This window comes from Hypanus sabinus, chromosome 5, assembly GCF_030144855.1.
Source record: "Hypanus sabinus isolate sHypSab1 chromosome 5, sHypSab1.hap1, whole genome shotgun sequence".
NCBI classification, from domain to species: domain Eukaryota; kingdom Metazoa; phylum Chordata; class Chondrichthyes; order Myliobatiformes; family Dasyatidae; genus Hypanus; species Hypanus sabinus.
Genome location: NC_082710.1, coordinates 52,814,859 through 52,836,512, shown reverse-complemented (window position 1 = coordinate 52,836,512; position 21,654 = coordinate 52,814,859). Strand labels below are relative to the sequence as shown.

Below are 21,654 nucleotides of genomic sequence, written 5' to 3'. Positions count from 1 at the left end.
ATGTAATTGCTAAAAGCAGAAGTTAAAAGTCCAAAGAAACAGAATCCTGGAGAATCATTTGAACTGATGTATTCTGATATGATTTAAATAATTAAAGGGACATTGTATTAGCACGTGAGCACTAGATAATAAATAACTAAATGTACCTGATATTGATTCCTGGAAAAGTTTCAGGAGAATTCAAAAATGAACTTGAAGTTAAAATAATTTAAAATCTAACTAATACTTCCTTCATTTTGTGACTTATGAACCAAACATCATCGGTTAATGTCACTAAAACTAATACATAAATCTTTCTTCTCTATCCTTTGTACCACATATGAAAGGTTAATCATTGGCAAACACAATATAAATCCATGACAGGGAGGACATATATGGGATGGGAAATGGGAAATTGTAGAGGTAGTGCCTTAAGAGCAGAAAAGAGGAAAATATGGATGTAAATGGATGCATGGAAGTGATTCTAGAGGTTTAGGTTTTGATAGCATGAACACTGGCAGTGAAATGACTGAATTTAGAAAGAAGTTATGGGCAAGAATTCCTGAAACACAGAAACATCAAAAAGGTGGCATCCATTATTAAGGACCCCCATCACCCAGGACATCCCCTGTTCTCATTGTTACCGTCAGGAAGGAGGTACAGAAGCCTGAAGGCACACATTCACCGATTCAGGAGCAGCTTCCTCCCCTCTTATGTTTGATTTCTGAATGGATGATTTCTCATATATGGGTGTCCCCCGCTTTACGCCGCTTCACTTTTATGAAAGACCTACATTAGTACCTGTTTTTGCTAACCGAAAGAAATCCGGAGGATCTTTGCTTTTATGAAAAAAGGCGGAAAGTGAAAATAGTGCTCAGCGTTTGTTTTGCAGCGAGCCGTTAGAGAGGCAGCGCGCATCCCAAGCAGCGTCGCCTCAAAGGTCCGAGAAATGGTGGCAGGCCCCACTTTAAACTTGTGTTGACTCCGAGGAAGGCTACTGTGACTGTGAACCCTTGTGTGGGCAGGTGTGTGCACATGCATGTACATGCCGATATTTTTTCGACAAATCTGTTTTTGGCTAAATCTTCCCGATTCTGGTAAGTGAAACTACACTATACATACGTTATTTCTACTTTATATAGGCTGTGTATTTATCATATCATTCCTGCTTTTACTATATATTACTGTTATTTTAGGTTTTATGAGTTATTTTGTAATGATTTGGTAGGTTATTTTTTGGGTCTGGGAACGCTCAAAAATTTTCCCATATAAATGAATGGTAATTGCTTCTTTGCTTTACGACATTTCGGCTTACAAACAGTTTCACAGGAACACTCTACCTTCGGATAGCATATTGAATTTCTATATTATCAAGTGTTGTAGTGTACTGCTGTCACTAAGTTAACAATTTTCACAACATCTGCCAGAGATATTAAACCTGATTCTGATGCCCGAAGGTCTTGGGGCTGGCAATGCTTATATACAGTATACAATAGTGAACAAGATCAGGCACATTAACAACAGAGATCAAAAACTGAGGCAGTGCAGGCAAGAACAATAAAAAAATTTTGTCTTTGGAATCAACACGAGTGAATCTGCAGATGCTGGAGATAAATAGAAACACAAAATGCTGGCAGAACTCAGCGGGCCAGACAGCATCTGTGGGAGGAGATAATAACGATGTTTCGGGCCGAAACCCTCCTGATGAAGGGTTTCATCCCAAGGTTTTCGGCCCGAAACGTCGTTATTATCTCCTCCCATAGATGCTGTCTGGCCCGCTGAGTTCTGCCAGCATTTTGTATTTTTATTTGTCTTTGGACTATTGCCTTTGGTTTTATATTTGAAAAAAGAAACAAGTTTCAAAGAATTAGATAAGAAATAAGGATAGCAGCAGTAGTACTCCACATGCCTACCTGTCTGGCCTGCGACAACAATTGGCTGTACTGTCAGCTGGAAAAGCTTATCCAGGACCTGGTGCAGAAACAGTACCAGTGGTTCAAGCCGGGCTGAAGGCAGTGAGATTATACTCAGCTTCAGCTCATGCTCTAGGTCATGTTCCATTATCTTCTGGTCCAGGATCCGAATTGGGAATATCACCCGGCCCTCCAGGGTGTGACACAGGGCAAAGAACTTGTCCAGGTGGTTGTCCTGTTACAAAGAAATCTGCTATTATTGATCGTGGCTTATCTTTGTGATTTAGAGCTGTCCAGTTAAAAACTATGGTAGTCAGACTAGTCTTGGTTTCTAACTTTCAAAGCTTTGGGGTTAAAAATGTATTGATAACAGCAACTGATTCATTTGTAGGGAATGGTTTAAGATCCGTCTATGCAGCTGCATTTAGTGATTGATTCTGCAAAATCCTCTAAGTTTATAGCTAAAGAACCATCAGCCAATGATGGTGGGTGATTCTAGGGATAGAGTTAAACCATCAAATGGGTGGAACTTTTATGGTTACGGAAGCAGCCACTATTTCATTTGAGTACCCACCCTGCAAAGTCAGAACATATTGTCAACGGATTTAAACAGTCTCACTCCAACACTACAATTTAGAGCCTGATTCAAAATTAAATGCTGCTGTGTGGGCCTCCAAGGTATCAGGAGGCATGGAACTGCCAACATCACAGCTTGGCCGGTTTTTCCATCAGCTTTCCTCTGGGCCACCGCAATAGGACCTCTCCTACAAATTTTACAAGGAAGTCTTCAGTCTCTCCCCTGTTTTCTTCTTTCTGATTGTTGGCCTTTCCCTTCACCCTGATGTCCCCCTTCCACATCCCAAGCAGGTATGCTCCCATAATGACATCTGAGACTGGCAATGTCCAACCTCTCCCGCTTCCAACAGTCTTTGTGAATGTGCTCTCCACTGGTTTTCCGTCCTGACTGATGGCCAGTCTAGTCACTTCACCATGTGCTGATCAGGCAATGTGTCCAATACCCTAAAGTAGGGACCCATTGCTCACCTGGCAGGACATAAAGAGTCCTGACATTGCCTGGGTCCTGTGCTTTCATCCTTGCACACATTCTCTCTGCTACTCCTTTGACAACGCACCTTGATTATTAAAATAAATATTTTGATTTTGAAGGCCATTTTCTGAGGAGAATGAATGGAACCTTTGAAGAATAAAACCTAGCCATGCATATCATCTTTCTGGTCCAACATCAGGGGAGAGGTGCCAGCTTCTTACACCAAGGAATCATACTCAACAATACCAATTCTGCCAATCTTTGACTGAAATGATGGCAGAAAATTGATTGTTAAACAGCATTGAAAAGCTGTACATCACAGTTGTTAGTGTACCAGTTTTTCTCCAGATAGCACCTCAATAAGGCATTGAACTTCTTCTGGCTAATAGTCTTGCAGCAGCTCCCAGATTTACATATGTTTAAATCCACGAGGTAAATCTGTGAGGTGGCATAAACTGTCCAGATAATGGTTTTCAACTTTAAATTGTCAGACGCTGCTTGGCCTTTTGAGTTCCTCCTGCAGTCTGTTCATTTTTCACTCCAGATTCCAGCATCTGTGATCTCCAGGTTTACGCTTGTTGGAAATGCTTATGTATCTTTTTCATTACTAAATTCCATGTACATGTGAAAACAAATATTTTAATGACATTATGCTTTAAGAAGCATTAATGACAAAGCCAACAAACGTAAAGTAAGAGAAACATTTGATGTCTGATGAAGCAGCACTGAACAGGAATAGGGAGATGACCAAGAGAAAGCTCTGGACAAAAGCATTTCTACCAATCAGAGAGACAGACCTATTAGTTATCATTTGGGGTCTAGATAGAGTATACTGATCTTATCTTTTTATGATGCAATTGACAAATCAATGCAAGAGAGAGTGCTGAGAAGTTTTTCTCTCGTGGACGTACAACAATGACTTTACACCAATAAACAGAAACCTTTAATTTTAAGGGGAGCGTTTGTAACTACCAGCAGTGTTCTTGCACAAGCAGCACAAGATTACTTGTTCTTGCACAAGTAATCTTGCAATGGTAGATCAAATAAGTGGTAAAATTCAAAGCTTTCTCTCACCCTGACAGGATTCCAAGTTTTGGTTTCACCACACATGACTCTTAGGTCAGCATTGCTCCTACGTGTGGCAATAAGCTATACATTCGGAACAAAATACTGCAGCTCAGCTCTACTGGATACTTACCTGGGAGTGCACGGAAGAAACTGCCTGTATCTCCAAGTTGAATACACCTTTGTGTCCATCCACCCATTTGATTGGCGCAGACTGGTTTGGAATCTTCTGTATTGAACAAAAATGGAAATTCTTTTTTTTTGGATTTAAAGTAATATGAAATAATTGCTGAGTAGGTGAGGTATGAAGCCACACTTCAAAGAAACACGTTATTTTATTTGAATAGTCGTGCTTGCTTGTTTCTAGCTGTTAGGCAACTGAAAACAGTTTCTTCTCCTTCTTCCCATCCTCTTTCTTTCGAGCTTTATCTTACCTTGCCACCCTACGTACTGCTGCCTGGAACATTTAGGGATGCTGAAGGCAAAATACAAAAATGCCAGTCTAGGGGTAATTGAAGTTTTCCATGTGTTCAGAACATAAATTACTTTTGCCCTGGAGGATAACCAGGATTAGCTGTTTTGAATTTCTCCAGCAGAACATGGAGGACACAAGCAGGTTAACGGCAGCTTGGCAAAGACTTGATGACAATGATAGCCGTACACGATCTGAATGTCTGTGTAAACTCAGTTTTCAGTAGGTTTCCATTAAGGGAGTGCAGAAGGCAAGTGAGAATATGAGACAATGCATCAGCTCTGTTTGTGAAAAACCAACATTGTTGTGCGTTCAAGTGAAGGGAGATTTTCTAGAATAGAATAAAAGTGTAGAATATTGCCATTAAGTATGGAAAACTTCAGGTTTTGAACTGTGTAATCTCGTAGCCTGCCAGCTCACTATAAAGAACTCATCAGGGATTCCAGATACGCTTCAAAAATTATTTATGGATGGACGACAAGAAGTTTTTGGTAATTACTAATAAACCAGTAATTACTAATGTGCTTTGCTGTCCTCCACCCCCTCCTTTATAACCATGGGAGCTTTGCCTTCCATAAACAAACTGCCCTTTCCCTGCTCCACAGCAGAGTGAACAGACAGCCCCTGTGCCAAATGTTCCTGTGACAGATTGGATGATGTAATTCTGCCATTTATATGGCATTACACCATGTGTCTGAAATGGCAGAAAGGTTGTCAAGTCACCTAATTGTCTGGGAAACGCTTGAAGTGGCAGAACGCGTGTTGTAATGTAGAAGAACAAGTCCCGAAGACATTTCTATTTTCAACAGCAGGGTCAGCACAATGCAGTCCAAGCAGAGATCCAGAGCAGGTGGACTACTGCTGTTAAAATACTGACACAGATCTCTATTAACACAACTCCATCACAGGCATCAGCCTGCCCAGCATCCTGGACACATTCAAAAGGTGATGCCTCAGAAAGGCTGAGGCATCATTAAGGACCCCCATAATCCAGAACATGCCCTCTCTTCATTGCTACCATCAAGGAGGAGGTACAGGAACCTGAAGGCACACAGTCGGTGTTTCAGGCAACCTGCACAAAATGCTGGAGGAACTCAGCAGGCTGGGCAGCATCTATGGAAAAGAGAGCAGTTGTTGTTTCGGGCCAAGGCCCTTCATCAGAACAGTGTCTTGGCCCAAAATGTAAACTGTGCTCTTTTTCATAGATGCTGCCTGGCCTGCTCGTGCGTGCGCACGTGCGAGTGTGAGTGTGTTGCTTGGACTTTCAGCATCTGCAGATTTTCTCTTGTTTCTCAAGGTTTCAGAAACAGCTTCTTCCCCTCTGCCATCAGATTTCTGAATGTACAATGAACCCAGGAACACTACCTCACTATTTTCCCCTCTCTCTTGGACAGGAAAATTTTTAATTGGGGAAGGGCAAATTATGAGGCTATAAGGCTAGAACTTGCGGGTGTGAATTGGGATGATGTTTTTGGAGGGAAATGTACTATGGACACGTGGTTGATGTTTAAGGATCTCTTGCAGGATGTTAGGGATAAATTTGTCCCGGCGAGGAAAATAAAGAATGGTAGGGTGAAGGAACCATGGGTGTCAAGTGAGGCGGAAAATCTAGTCAGGTGGAAGACGGGAGCATACATGAGGTTTAGGAAGCAAGGATCAGATGGGTCTATTGAGGAATATAGGGTAGCAAGAAAGGAGCTTAAGAAGGGGCTGAGAAGAGCAAGAAGGGGGCATGAGAAGGCCTTGGCGAGCAGGGTAAGGGAAAACCCCAAGGCATTCTTCAATTATGTGAAAAACAAAAGGATGACAGGAGTGAACGTAGGACCGATTAGAGATAAAGTTGGGAAGATGTGCCTGGAGGTTGTGGAAGTGAGCGAGATCCTCAATGAATACTTTTCTTCGGTATTCACCAATGAGAGGGAACTTGATGATGGTGAGGACAATATGAGTGAGGTTGATGTTCTGGAGCATGTTAATATTAAGTGAGAGGAGGTGTTGGAGTTGTTAAAATACATTAGGACAGATAAGTCCCTGGGGCCTGATGGAATATTCCCCAGGCTGCTCCACGAGGTGAGGGAAGAGATTGCTGAGCCTCTGGCTAGCATCCTTATGACCTTATTGTCCATGGGAATGGTACCGGAGGATTGGAGGGAGGCGAATGTTGTCCCCTTGTCCAAAAAAGGTAGCGGGGGTAGTCTAGGTAATTATAGACCAGTGAGCCTTACATCTGTGGTGGGAAAGCTGTTGGAAAAGATTTTCAGAGATGGGATCTATGGGCATTTAGAGAATCATGGTCTTATCAGGGACAGTCAGCATGGCTTTGTGAAGGGCACGGCATGTCTAACAAGCCTGATAGAGTTCTTTGAGGAGGTGACCAGGCATATGGATGAGGGTAGTGCAGTGGATGTGATTTACATGGATTTTAGTAAGGCATTTGACAAGGTTCGACATGGTAGGCTTATTCAGAAAGTCAGAAGGTATGGGATCCAGGGAAGTTTGGCCAGGTGGATTCAGAATCGGCTTGCCTGCAGAAGGCAGAGGGTCGTGGTGGAGGGAGTACATTAAGATTGGAGGGTTGTGACTAGTGGTGTCCCACAAGGATCTGTTCTGGGACCTCTACTTTTCGTGATTTTTATTAACGACCTGGATGTGGGGGTAGAAGGGTGTGTTGGCAAGTTTGCAGACAACACAAAGGTTGGTGATGTTGTAGATAGTGTAGAGGATTGTCGAAGATTGCAGGGAGACATTGATAGGATGCAGAAGTGGGCTGAGAAGTGGCAGATGGAGTTCAACCCGGAGAAGTGTGAGGTGATACACTTTGGAAGGACAAACTCCAAGGCAGAGTACAAATAAATGGCAGGATACTTGGTAGTGTGGAGGAGCAGAGGGATCTGGGGGTACATGTCCACAGATCCCTGAAAGTTGCCACACAGGTAGATAGGGTAGTTAAGAAAGCTTATGGGGTGTTAGCTTTCATAAGTCAAGGGATAGAGTTTAAGAGTTGCAATGTAATGATGCAGCTCTATAAAACTCTGTTTAGGCCACACTTGGAGTACTGTGTCCAATTCTGGTCACCTCACTATAGGAAGGATGTGGAAGCATTGGAAAGGGTACATAGGAGATTTACCAGGATGCTGCCTGGTTTAGAGAGTATGCATTATGATCAGAGATTAAGAGAGCTAGGATTTTACTCTCTGGAGAGAAGGAGGATGAGAGGAGACATGATAGAGGTGTACAAGATATTAAGAGGAATAGACAGAGCGGACAGCCAGCCCTTCTTCCCCAGGGCACCACTACTCGGTACAAAAGGACATGGCTTTATGGTAAGGGAGGGAAGTTCAAGGGGGATATTAGAGGAAGGTTTTTTACTCAGAGAGTGGTTGGTGTATGGAATGCACTGCTTGAGTCAGTGGTGGAGGCAGATACACTAGTGAAGTTTAAGAGACTACTGGACAGGTATATGGAGGAATTTAAATTGGGGGGGGGGTTATATGGGAGGCGGGGTTTGAGGGTCGGCACAACATTGTGGGCTGAAGAGCCTGTAATGTGCTGTACTATTCTATGTTCTATGTACTACATATTTAGTTTAATTTTTATATATACTTATTGCAATTTGTAGTTTTTTTATTATTATGTACTGCTGCCAATAATGGTATGAACATTTATTACTCTAACATCCAATAATTTCACCCCGTCCCCCTTCTCTCTTCTTCCTTTCCCTATTCTTACCCTTTCTTTTTTCTTCACATTCCTTCTGGTGCCCCTCCTCCTTCCCTTTCTCCTCCGGTTCACTGTCCTCTCCTATTAAATTCCTTCTTCTGCAGCCCTTTGCCTCTTCCACATCCTACCTCCCAGCTTTTCACTTCATCCCTCCTTCCCCCTCAGCTGGTTTTACCTATCACCTACCAGCTTGTGCGCCTCCTCACACCTTCTTATTCCAGCTTCTTCCCCCTTCCTTCCTAGTCCTGATAAAGAGTCTCACCCCAAATCCAACCCTTTATTCTTCTCCACTGGACCTGCTGAGTTCTTCCAGCATTTTGTGAACAGTTCCTTTTAGCAGGTCATATGATGTCAGAATACTACTATCTGATCAAGAGCTCTTAGCAAGTTGTATCTGCACCTTGCAAGCTCCTTAGCCACTGAGTTAAACCCAGAGCAATGGTTATGGGTTAACCATTGGCTGCTGAGCCCCACAAATTCAAAGACTCCCACTCTTTATCAAAGTCAATAACTTCTGGCGGAACTGGATGTTGCTGGACAGTGAACAGGGATAGTATTGACTAAATAGACTCAAGCATTATTGCCTGTCAACACTCACTCTTAAGGCTTGTATAAAAATAACTTACACCTGTGGAGCTGGGGTCTTCACGCCATCTTTCAATAAGGGAGGGAAAGGATTAAACAAAACTAGTTTCCAAACTGAAAAAACAAAGGAAATGCTATTGGGGCACAATACACTTCATATCATCACTAAAAAGAGAGCAGTGAAAAGAGAATGTGAAATTAACTCAGAATCAGGGTCCTAATGACAGGCAAGATCCGCTGTTTGGACAAGTTCAAAGGCGGCCCAGATTGACTGGAATGGCAGGGTGTCAAGAGTTGGGCGAGGCTGGATTGCTCCAAGCATCGAACTGATTTGGAGAGGTTGAGAACGGCTTCCTCGGCAGTGAAATCTCCGGCTGAAGCGAATCTCAGGGTGACGTGTTCTAGACCCGCGTGGAGCCCGGGTTCTAACGTGAGAGACCATCCACTGTTTGGACTACTTGAATGCCGGCCCAGGTAGACCAGGGGCTCCTCTCTCCGCAACGCTGAGGCTATGAGATTGCCCCCGTCCTTCATGTCTGTGAACATTGTGATGACTTGCTCTGCTAATATGATGAACTAAATAATGAAGCTTTGGGCCTACTCTGGGTTGCTCCAGGGATTTGGGCCCAAGGACTCAACTTGGTTCTAAATGCTGTTGCTGCTGCTTGCTTCTATTGTTGCATGATTTGTGTTTCTTTTTTTCTTTCCCTCCACATTGGGGGGTTGGTCTTGTTTTTTAAATGGGGTTATTTTGGGTTCCTTGCTTTACAGCTGCCTGTAACCAGACAAATCTCAAGCTTTTGCAATTCATACATCTTTGATAATAAATGAACTTTGAAAAGTTTGAATCTTTGAATGTGTCTGGAACAAGGAACCTACTACTGTACTGATAAATGTAACTGGCAAATTAGGTGGGGTGGAACAAAAAGAGGACCTTGTTAGTAGGGTAACATCAAGGAGGGTAGGAAGCAACTCAATGAAACACAAATACTGGTCAAAATGTCTGCTTCTGTACTGTAAGCATCCACATATTCAATCTACATAAACATTATGCATGATCTATATACACTAGGCCCAGGTAGACAGACAAGACAGACATACTTTATTGACCAGGGGCTCTACCTAAGTCACTGTAGAACATGCTTCCAGCTCTCCACATGAAGAGAGAACTAGTCACGCAGTTAAAATGCTCTAACCATCCATAGCTGATTATCTATCTGCCCATAGCATGGTCCTGATAAGGTCAGACCTCCCACTGTAAAAGCTCATCATGAGAGCAGTGTACAACAGAATCTCTTACCTCTGGGGAGTGCATCGAGTATTTGCTGGGAAGCTTATCCAAAACAACAGGCAGACAGTAACGACCAGTCTGAAGACGTTCATTCATAAGAATTGGCAACCACTAAGGATCAAAGGTGGAAAATTCTATTAATTTATTTGAGTCTTATTTCCTTCTTCTTAGACACTCAGTGAGGGATTGAGGATGATTTGCTTCCACTCTGGTTCTAATGGTTCTGAGGTGTGAGGCAGGGCATCCTCTACTAAATTGTCTCCCCCGCACTACCTTGCCCTCCAATAATTAAAGGTGAACAGTGAGATCCCATAAAAGATGTGTGACTTACCTCATCTCAGGAGCCATCAAAGATGATATTTACATCTGCCGTAACTATATCAGATGACTGAGGAAATGGGTATTTGAAGACCAAAGCTTCAAATTTGCCACAAAACATTGCCTACAGTGATCCCAGTCCTAGTATATTGCGATGGATTCTCACATTCAAGGGCCCAAGAGGCTTTTTGCTAACCTCAGCTTTCAAACATGGTAACGTCCCCTTTCCAAAGGGTGACAAAGTTAAGCTTCTATCCAATATTCCTTGCTTAGCTTCTTGTTGTACAACAAATAAACAATGAAGTCTTGTAGGCCCATGTTTAAGCAATGTGAACATGCCACTTAATAAGTTAATTGGTCTGGATCAAACCAGGCAACACTTCTGGTAAAATGGCAGCAAATTTGGATGCAGCTGCCTTTTGGGTGGCCAACTAAACACATTTTTGACTTTTTTAAATGTCCTTTTTAAGATCACTGGATAATACTAGACATTAAGAACTTCAGGTACTGCAGACCCACCCCATCATCAAGCTGCTCGTTTTTGGAGGAGCTGGATTTGGTGCAGACCATGTCGCTGCCTGCAACAGGAAAGTATTGGAGACAGTCAAACTGTGAGTGATTGTCTTGGGCATTTCTCTTGATATCACAACCCCTTTTTGGACATTGATATTGTAAAATGCTGCAAGTCAGTTTCCCTTGCTTATTGGAAAACCAGGTGACAGATGAGCAGTGTTGCCTTGGTTGTGGTGAGGACCAGGCCTCAAGCCAGGGGTTTGCCTATAGAGGCAATCCAGGAGAGAGACATCAAAGGCAGAGGTGTCCATACTTGGATTGGGGGCTAGACCCTCCTGTTGGTGCTGCCCCCAGTGTTCAATTGGTGGAATGACAAGCTGGATTGTGTGCCTGAGTGAGTGTGTGTATGTTCGTCTGTGGACTGCAGAGAACTACTTGTTTTTGCCAAAAACACCTATGCACCATTAATTTGCAGGATATGTCACTCAGGGACTTGGGCTGTATATCTTTTTGTGTGACAAACATACAACATACATGCATTTGTACAACATAAACAACATACGTTTATTTGCTATTTTATGTGTGCTATATGTGCTTTGTGCTGTTGACGACTGTTGGTGGTACTGTGTTGAACACCTTGGCCCTGGAGGAACACTGTTATACTTGGTTGTATTCATGGTATTCCTGTCTGGTTTAATAATAATTAAACTTAAACTTGAGGTTATTTTCACCATTGTGACTGAGCTCAAGGAAGTTTGCAGACCAGACAGATTTTGTCACTTAGCTCATCAAATGTGATCTCAGATATAGCTGATCAATCAGTCATTGGGATATTTGTGCACTCGGAGTCAGCCCTCAAAACATTAATTTTGGGTGTCTGGGATCCCTGTCCCTAGAAGCCTTTAATCCATCTGTGTAGATTACTTTGTCTCAGAAAAGATATCTGAAAAACATCACATGAGATAATGCCAACAAGTGGAAAAATAGTTTAATGTTAGAAAGCACTGGGGATCATTAGCGATGTCAAGGAGAATGACAGGAAGATGGGACTAGAACTCATGCCTCAGCCTTTGTTTTCTGCAATGGACAACTCGTTAGCAGTACAACTCATTGGTATGATCTATTAGTTTGTAAGAATTGTACCTGTATTTGGAAATCCTTTGTAGCCTGTAAATCTTTTGTAATTGGGAAATCTTGTTAAATGTGTGTTAAGATAAATTGTCTGAGATTAAATGTGTTATCATCAAAAATGAAATGAACTATGTTTAAACTACCCAGTTAGGTGTAAGTATCTTCTCCTTGGTAAGAAGGGGGAACCCACCACTCAAACAGTGGTTGTTGACAGCTAGCCCTCACCACAGAGACTAGACAGGGAAGTAAGCTAATCTTTGAAAGGTAGGTGGATACAGTATAGCTTTCCTATAGTGAGGGTACATGTAGCCGGACATTGAACCCAGTACCATCGCAATATGCTTCCGAGTGGTATTCCTACTAAATTAGGGTTAAACACATCAAGTCTACAGCTATTAGCATTCAATATTTTGTTTACAGATACTACAGTCCCTCTACTGGTTGAAAGTTCAAGCTACAGCCAGTACAAAGGAAAGGGGATTGGAGATATCAAGACTCCTTGGTGTGGTTATTCTTTACTTGGTTACTCCCCTGTGCTGTCAGAGATCATGCCTGTGCTGGGAAGGTTGTACTTTCTTAACATTTTAAACATATTGTTTTAAAAAGAAAAGAACTCTCACTATTATCTCACATTCCCTCCTCCCCATCTCCATGGGTGAATGGAACAGAGAAGTCAAGATGAGACTTCTGAAAATATTTAAGCAACCCACTTCTGCTTTTTTTGCTGCTTCTGCTGAGTGCCCACTTCTCATTTGTGGACTTATGAACTTTGTTTGCTAAGGCCTTGAACATAAATCTCTCCACTCCTTCTCCTTCTTTGACTTTCCTTAAAACTAAGCCCTTTCACCTAGCTTTCTGTATTTCTTTATGTGGCAAGGTATCAACTATTGTTTGCTAATTCTGTAAAGCATCTCATGATTTTTACATGCTGGAAAAGATGGTAAATATGTTGTTTATGCTGATTTTGGAATTTATTTCTTCTTGTCACCAGGTGACTAAGGAAAGGATAAGTACCATTTCTTTTCATGACTGATAAGCACCATCTCTTTTCCCTTGCGATTTATTAGTGTTTTAAGAACACGCGACTTAAGCCAATGTTAAATTGCAAACTACAATGATGATTGGTGCAGGATATGCAAACAATACAGCCAATTGTCTTAGACTAAATCCAACTCCTGTCTCTTGGTCATGACCACAGTCAATAAATGGAAATGGGATCAAACAAATTCCTTATTTCACTTGCTGTGCATTATCTTGTCAGTGAGCAGAGGGAATAAAGGCCTTATTTCAATGATAGGTATTGTTAAATTATTAATTTCATTCCTATATTCTCCTTACATCCTTTCTTTCAGGATCCCTTTCCAAATCCATTTGCCGCTGACCACTGGTCCAGTGATCATTCTTCATGTGAAAGCCACGAGCAAGGGCTAGACACCATTTCACCACAGGAAATAATATAGCTGAGCTTGATCTTGTTCTCACCTCATGTCCTCAGATAAAAATTATACTTCAAGGTTCACTGACTGAAGAAATGTCACAGCCCTGAAATATTAAGTTTATTAACACATGTTGCCCAACTTGCTGAGTAATTTTAGCATTTTTCGTTTTAATATCACTCTCTGATGATTTCAAGTCAGGAAAATTACGGAATTTTCCCCAATATTCATCGAGAGGTGTCAGGCTTAGTTCATCAAAAGCTTCAGCTGACTGGTAGATCATATTACACAGTACAAACATGAGACCATCATGCACCATCATGAAGTGCTTCAAGAGACTGGTCATGGCACACATCAACTCCAGTCTTCCAGACAACCTCGACCCACCGCAGTTTGCCTACTGCTGGAAAGGTTGCCATCTCCCTGGCCCTACACTCATTTCAGGGGCACCTGGATACCTATGTCAGACTAATGTTTATTCACTACAGCTTCACCTTTAATACTATAATTCCAAGCAAGTTTATCACCCAACTCTAGATTTCGGGAGTCAATGCTTCCGACTGCAACTGGATCCTTGACCTCCTGACCAACAAACTGCAATCAGTAGGGTTGGGCAGCAGCTCCTCTGCCACTATTATTCTAAACCCTGGTGCTCCACAAGGCTGCATCCTCAGACCCCTAATCTACTCCTGATTGCACGATCATGCTTCAACTCCATCTACAAGTTTGCAGATGAAACCACTACAAACAATGATGAGTCAGAGTACAGGAAGGAGATAGAGAGCTTAGTAATATGCTGTCATGACAACATCCTCTCTTTTGATGTCAACAAAGCAAGAGAGTTGGTCATTGACTTCAGGAATGGGGGTGGCACACAAGCTCCTGTCTATATTAGTGACACTGAGGTGAGAAGGTTGAGAGCTTTGAGTTCCCAGGAGTGAATATCACCATCAGCCTGTCCTGGCCCAAACTTGTTGATGTCATGACCGAGAAAGCTCAGCAGCACCTCTACTTCCTTAGGAGGTTAAAAAATTCAGCAAGTCCCCAACAGCTCTTACCAATTTTTGTTGATGTACCATACAAAGCATCCAATCTGGGTGCATAATCGGTTGGTATGGCAACTGCAGGTGACCACAAGGAACTGCAGAAAACTGTGGACACAGTTCAGCTCATCGTGGAAACCAGCCTCCCCTCTATGGACTCTGTCTGTACTACTCATTGCCTCTGTAAAGCAGCCAGAATAATCAAAGACCTCACTCACCCTCTTCGGGCAGATGACACAAATGCCTAAAAGCATGTACCACCAGGCTCAAGGACAGCTTCTATCCCAGAATTATCAGACCCTTGAATGATTCTCCTGTACGATAAGATGGACTCTCACCTCACAATCGACCTCGTAATGATCCTGCACTCTATTGTTCACTCACACTGTGTTGTCTCTGTAGATTTCATACTTTATTCTGCACTCTGTTATCGTTTTATCTTGTTCTACACTGATGAACTGCGTAATGATTTGATCTGCATGAACAGTATGCAAGACAAGCTTTTCACTGTATCTCGGTTGAAGTGACAATACTAAACCAAGACTGAATCTAGAAGATTATCCAATGACTTTTCAGTGCAATCCATTCAAGTAACAAATGGAGATCACCAGGGGAACCATTAAGCTATACGTCACTCAGTCAGGACAAATAGCAAACGGGCTGAGCTTACCGAGTAACCAATTATATTCTCCGGTGACCCTCCTTGGTTCTGTTTCTGCTGGCAGCTGATGTGGTAGAAGGTGAACAGCAAGTGGTGTCTCTCTGTTATTTTAGCCGGAAGTTTAAGTTTCACTTCCTCATAGAAATCAGGGGACCTGAGGTAAAAGAAAATGTTAACAATTGATTGTTGTTTTGTAGGTTGCTGCATTCCCGAGCCAGAATGCAGGTTTCACTGGGCTTTTCCAGCATTCCTGGCTCTTGGCACTGTAAATGTTGATCGGTTTTGAGTCTTGCATCAGCAATTTCTCAACTGTGTTGAGATACACCAGCATATACACTGGGAAGTCTGCAGTCTGAATTAATGCCAAATTAGACCTCCAGCCGCACACATGGGAGCACATTTTTTGAAAAGAGATTGTATGGTTTATAAATCTGACATTGGGAAACATGGAGATACTTTAACAGTAATGACAATGACCTGGACTGGGAGTTTGACAGCTGTCAAGGAGTTTTGTGGGCAGACTTTACTCTGATACATCTGGTAAATGCCACTGGCATTGCTCCAAACCCTGCCGCCACTTTGCACCTCACCGCTCGGCTCCAAGACCGTCTCAGTGAATGAAGCTGTTTTTCCGAATCTGAAGAGTGGCAGGTGAAGGAGAATGAGAATAATGTAACTGAAGTAGATGCTGAGACCATTTAGGAACGGCTGAGCCCTTCTTTTCATTGTACAACACTTTGATGTTCTACTTACAATATCACTGTAAGCTATGGACACTTGTGATACACATCTCTAGGACACATTTTACAAGAAAGATCTATAAATTTCCATTTCACAAAGCTTGATGCTATTGGTATTGTTCACAATAATGTATAGTCACAAATATGAATGGATCCCAATAACTGTTGGGTGAAATATATATAAAAATTTTATAAACAAGGAAAAATACAGTACATTTCCTAGTCATGTAGATCTTTGCTCTGTAAGTGTCCTTTCCAAGAGTTATTCTCAGATTAAGTAAACGAGTGAGTACACGAGAAAGCCTATCATGTTATTGCCCTCATTATTGTTCTGTGGGAGGATATACAGTATGTGAAGGGTTTTTATCACAAATATGTGGAGAATTACACTATTTTCACATTTAGCCATCTGTTACTAGATAAATTATGGCAGTAATTGGTTTGAAGCCTTGTCACAGAAACAGTATATTGACAAATTCGGGCAGCCAAAAGGAAGCAACTATTTAATCATCACCTAGTATTGAATTGAATTGAATTGAATTGACTATTTCTTACATCCTTCACATACACAAGGAGTAAAAATCTTTATGTTATGGCTCCATCTAAATGTGCAATGTGCAATCATAGTGATTTATAATAATTTATAATAAATAGAACAGTCAGTGTAATATAGATTACACTCAAATCAGTGTGAGTTCATCAGTCTGATGGCCTGGTGGAAGAAGCTGTCCTGGAGCCTGTTGGTCCTGGCTTTTGTGCTACAGTACTGTTTCCCAGATGGTAGCAGCTAGAACAGATTGAGGTTGGGATGGCTCAGGTCCCAATGATCCTACGGGCTCTTTTTACACACCTGTCCTTGTAAATGTTCTGAATCATGGGAAATTCACAACTATAGATGCGCTGGGCTGTCCGCACCACTCTCTGCAGAGTCCTGCGATTAAGGGAGGTACAGTTCCCATGCCAGGCAGTGATGCAGCCAGTCAGGATGCTCTCAATTGTGCCTCAGTATAAATTTCTTAGGATTTGGGGGCCCATACCAAACTTTCTCAACCGTCTGAGGTGAAAGAGGCACTGTTATGCCTTTTTCACCACAGGGCTGTACAGCCGGTATGTACAGAGCACGTGAGGTCCTTGGGGATGTGGATGCTGAGGAACTCGAAGCTGTTCACCCTCTCGACCCCAGATCCATTGATGTCACTAGGGGTTAGCCCGTCTCCATTCCTCCTGTAATCCACAACCAGCTCCTTTGTTTTTGCGCTATTGAGGGAGAGGTTGTTTTCTTGACACCACTGTGTCAGAGAGATGACTTCTTCCCCGTAGGCCACTTCATTATTGTTTGAGATAAGGCCAATCAATGTAGTGTCATCGCAAATTTAATTAGCAGATTGGAGCTGCGGGTGGCAATACAGTCAAGGGCATACAGGGAGTAAAGGAGGGGACTCAATATGCAGCCCTGAGGGGCTCCTGTATTGAGAGTCAGTAACCACTACCATTGTGGTAGGTACCGTTACTGAAGGTTATACTTATGTTAGAACATCATTAACTTAAAGAACACCCATATTTGTAGATTAACAGGTTGTGAAGGACCAGAGAATATATCTTTTAACGAGATAAGAAAGCCTCTGGATGGAATGCTGACACCGTAGTGGCAGCTAACTCCTGATCATTTCAGGAGGGAGCTGGATTTTAGCATAATGCTTTTACAGTGCCAATGATCCATTCCACTGCTGTCTGTAAGGAGTTTGTACATTCTCCCCGTGACCACGTGGGTTTCCTCTGGGTGCTCCATTTTCATTCTATATTCCAAGGTTAATTGGAAGTCAATTGTGGTAAAAAAAATTCCCATTTGTTTTCCTTACCAATCAAATGGCATGGAATCAAGACTCCCTAAATCTCTCACTGTTAGGCAGGGAGTGATTCAGACTCAATAATAGTTACCAGGTGGTGATTACAGACTGAATCCCGAGGAGCTGCTTCCACTTAGCTGGCAGAACTTTGTCAGTGAGATTTGGACTGTGCTTATGATGATCCTTGTGATAAGTTCAATAGAAAATAAAGCTTACTTTTTGTCATCTCATGTAATGGTCTGCATCACTGGTGGAGTCAGAGAAAGATTATTTTCTTACATTGTTTACTGTTTTCTGATGCTATTAGGAGATTGCATCATTACAAGGATGGGCGTGAAGAGTGGAGAGTAGGATAGTTGTTGGGATGAGGGAAGGAGTGCGTTGTTGAATTGTTATGGTGTACAATAGGCTTAATTAAATTGATAGCCTCTCCTGCCCACCATGTTTGTTTTCTCCATGCTCTTTATCTGGGGTAATTTTGACTAATGTTAATTCTTTTCCTCTCTCCTCCGATATTTATTGTCATTAAAGTAAATCTGAAGGAATGTCTGCTGAATTGAATAGTTCCATCACAGTATGAACAGAATTCAGCCAAACAAGTTGATAGTTTATTGACACAAACACGAGGAAATCTGCAGATGCTGGAAATTCAAGCAACACACACAAAATACTGGTGGAACACAGCAGGCCAGGCAGCATCTATAGGGAGAAGCACTGTCGACGTTTCAGGCTGAGACGCTTCTTTAGGACTAACTGAAAGGAAAGGTAGTAAGAGATTTGAAAGTAGGAGAGAGAGGGGGAAATGCGAAATGATAGGAGAAAACCGGAGGGGGTGGGGTGAAGCTAAGAGCTGGAAAGGTGATTGGCAAAAGGGATACAGAGCTGGAGAAGGGAGAGGATCATGGGACGGGAGGCTTCAGGAGAAAGAAAGGGCAAAATGCCAACTACACCCCACCCCTCTGAACGCCACAATCTTAAGTACAATATTTTATAATTTGTTCTTCATGACTCCCGATTGTATTCTACTTACTTGTTGTGATATGTAACTGTGGTATACGTCTCTGAAACAAATTCTGCACTGCTTGATTTCCCAAAAAGAACCTGAAATTAAACCAAAACTGTTTTAAACTCACAACGATTGACATTCCGACAACATTTTGTAAGCCATTACTACTTTTAATGAATACAGTCAATATTGTTTTAATATAATTTATCACTTTCTGCCGCTTTCCATGAATATACACTAATTAAACAATTATCAATTTATGATCAAGACTGCCTGCTCACTGAGGTGAAGTCCGCTCAAGGACAAAGGAGGGAATCTATTTTTAGAGCTAGAGGAAAATGCATGAAGTCCTAAATGAGGACTTTGCATAGATATGCAATAAGGAGAAGGACTTAGGCGATGATGAAATCAGAAAAGGGAATGTAGATATTCCAGGACATGTAATATTAAGGAGGAGATGCTGGGTTTCTTGAAAATCATTAAGATGGATATTCCCAGAGCCTGATGGGATCAATCCCAGGAAACTGAGGAAGGCATGAGATTTTTACTGAGAACTTTGAATGCTTTTCAGCACAGGCAATGTCCAAAATGACTGGAGAATGGTTAATGTTGTTCCTTGATTTAAGAGGGCAATAGGAATAATCCACTAAATTAAATCCATGGTAGAAAAGTTATTAGAGATGACTTTCGGGGCAGGATAAACTTGCATTTCGAAAATCATTGATATATCAGGTAAAGTCAGCATGGCTTTGCACAGAGTAGGTCTTGTCTCTTAGATCTGATTGAGTTGTTTTTGAGAAAGTAAGGTCTGGACCATTGGTTTCCAACAAGGAACAGTGCTGGGTCCTTTTACAAAAAGAGAAAATCTGCAAATGCCAAAGGGTTTTAACCTGAAACGTCGACTGTACTCTTTTCCATAGATACTGCTTGGCCTGTCAAGTTCCTCCAGTATTTTGTGTGTGGTGCTGGGTTCTCTGTTGTATGTGACACATACAGTCTATCTAATCTGTAGTATAAGTAATCTGATATGTAAAAACACAAAAATTGGTGGAGATGTGGACAGTAAGGAAGATTGTCAAAGGATATAGACCAGTTGGATATCTGGACGGATAAAAGGCAGATGGTTTTTAATCCGATCAAGTGTAAGGTGTTGTATTTTAAAGTAGATAGAGTCTTTCCCTAGGGTGGAGATGTAAAATTCTATAAAATAATTGTTCATGGTGAGAGAGTGAAAGCTTAAACGAGATTTGCGAAGCAAGTTTTTTTTAAAAGAGGGAGTGTTAGGTACCTTGAACATAAAGCTGGGGAAGGTGGTAGAAGTCAATATGAAGCAACGTTTACAAGGCATTTAGGCAGACTAAAGAACAGGTAGGGAATACCATATGCAGACAGACGAGGATGCTTAGATTTGGTGGAACAAAGGGCCTGCTCCTGTAATATACTTTTCTGTCTTTACACCCTTTTGTTCTCAGAAATTGTGATCCACTTTACCATTTTCAAGTCAGGAGGTGCCACAGCTTTTAATAATTACCATGTATTAAAAACAACTTTATATGTTGCACTATAATGAAATGCAGTTCTCAACTTTAACAGGCGCTACAGACCACAAGAAGAGAAAACTTTTACAATTGCTCTTACATGAACCTGGAGTCTAAGGTTGCAACAGGAAGAATGTTTCTGCAAAATTTGAAAATGAGAATGATTATCTGTACTAATTTACCTGCATGGAATTGCTTGGATCCTCTCCTGACATGAACTGGATTTTGATTGTGATATTTCTTGCAGAAGCTAACCGATTGGCAAAATTAAGTCGCTGAGGATAGACATACAGCAGATTCCTGAAAACAGAAAAGAAAAATAACAAAATAGTGAGCAAATAACAAATGTATTCATACCAAAAGACACACAAAAAAAGCACAAACTTTTTAGAGCTGGTGAGGAAACAGAGACCAACAGTGAGGAAAGAACCAACATTCCAAAAGCCATTGACAACATTTGTCCAGAATTAACAAAACTTTTACAACTGAAGCCAAATAGTGCACCTGTACAGATGTGGTCACTGCTATCACTTCGCTGCTTTGTAATAAAGGAATAATTATGTATAACTCACCTTGCTGTCAGTCGATTAGTATACAGATCAACGGACAAAGTAATGAGATGTCACAAAATTTGATACTTTAATAGAAAGACGAAGTCACTAATGACTCTTGCTTATAGTAAAATCAGTGCTGTGCTATCTTATGTCAAATAATTCGGTCTTATTTTCTCCGATGATTTGTTCAGCTGCTCAGTGAATTCATCTACAAGGCACTACATCCCAAGAATATCCTTTCTAGAACAGTATTTTTTGGAGAAAAAAACATAAAAAAATAACTCATTCATTAAGGTTAAAGCATGGACAGGGGCATCTGCAGCATATTAACCGACCCTGAGGACAATGTCCAAATGTTATTTGGGGGTATTTAAAGACAAGAGCCATTCAGCTCTAACATAAATTGACTGTTAATTGAGAGGAGCCTTATAGAAACAGGAATTTGCATTTATAGAACTTGTTTTAAAATGGAATAAAATATTGCCAGTTGATGGGTTGCTGGGAATGGGGATGTGCAAAGGTCAGGATAGGGAAGAGATTAAGGAAGAGTAGTAATTGTCCCATTGGATTTTTGTGAATAGAACACAGTCACCAACATACCACACGGTCAAATCAATGAAACTCTACAGTCAGTAAATGGAATAGGTTGGTTCCAGCTGACTCACACCTGGACCAATAACTCTATGCGATCAGTTTACCCAGCCACTCATTGGCATTATATAGGTAAAGTTTAATGCTATGTTTTCTTTTTCAGAAAGAAGGTTGAAACGGATTAATTTTAAATTGAATGGGGA

General features: G+C 41.5%; 1 protein-coding gene across 4 annotated transcripts in view; it reads right to left on the bottom strand.

The window, feature by feature from the left end:
• The window catches only part of dock8 (dedicator of cytokinesis 8), a 259,562-nt gene that overhangs the window by 85,164 nt on the left and 152,744 nt on the right, over positions 1 to 21,654 (bottom strand). For all 4 annotated transcript variants that reach the window (XM_059969949.1, XM_059969950.1, XM_059969951.1 and 1 more), the window contains exons 15-20: positions 20,489 to 20,606; positions 18,793 to 18,863; positions 15,185 to 15,329; positions 10,083 to 10,184; positions 4,139 to 4,234; positions 1,893 to 2,127 (exon numbers count right to left, since the gene is read on the bottom strand). In XM_059969949.1, the coding sequence (XP_059825932.1) occupies positions 1,893 to 2,127; positions 4,139 to 4,234; positions 10,083 to 10,184; positions 15,185 to 15,329; positions 18,793 to 18,863; positions 20,489 to 20,606 (767 nt within the window). The remainder of the gene's footprint in view (positions 1 to 1,892; positions 2,128 to 4,138; positions 4,235 to 10,082; positions 10,185 to 15,184; positions 15,330 to 18,792; positions 18,864 to 20,488; positions 20,607 to 21,654) is intronic.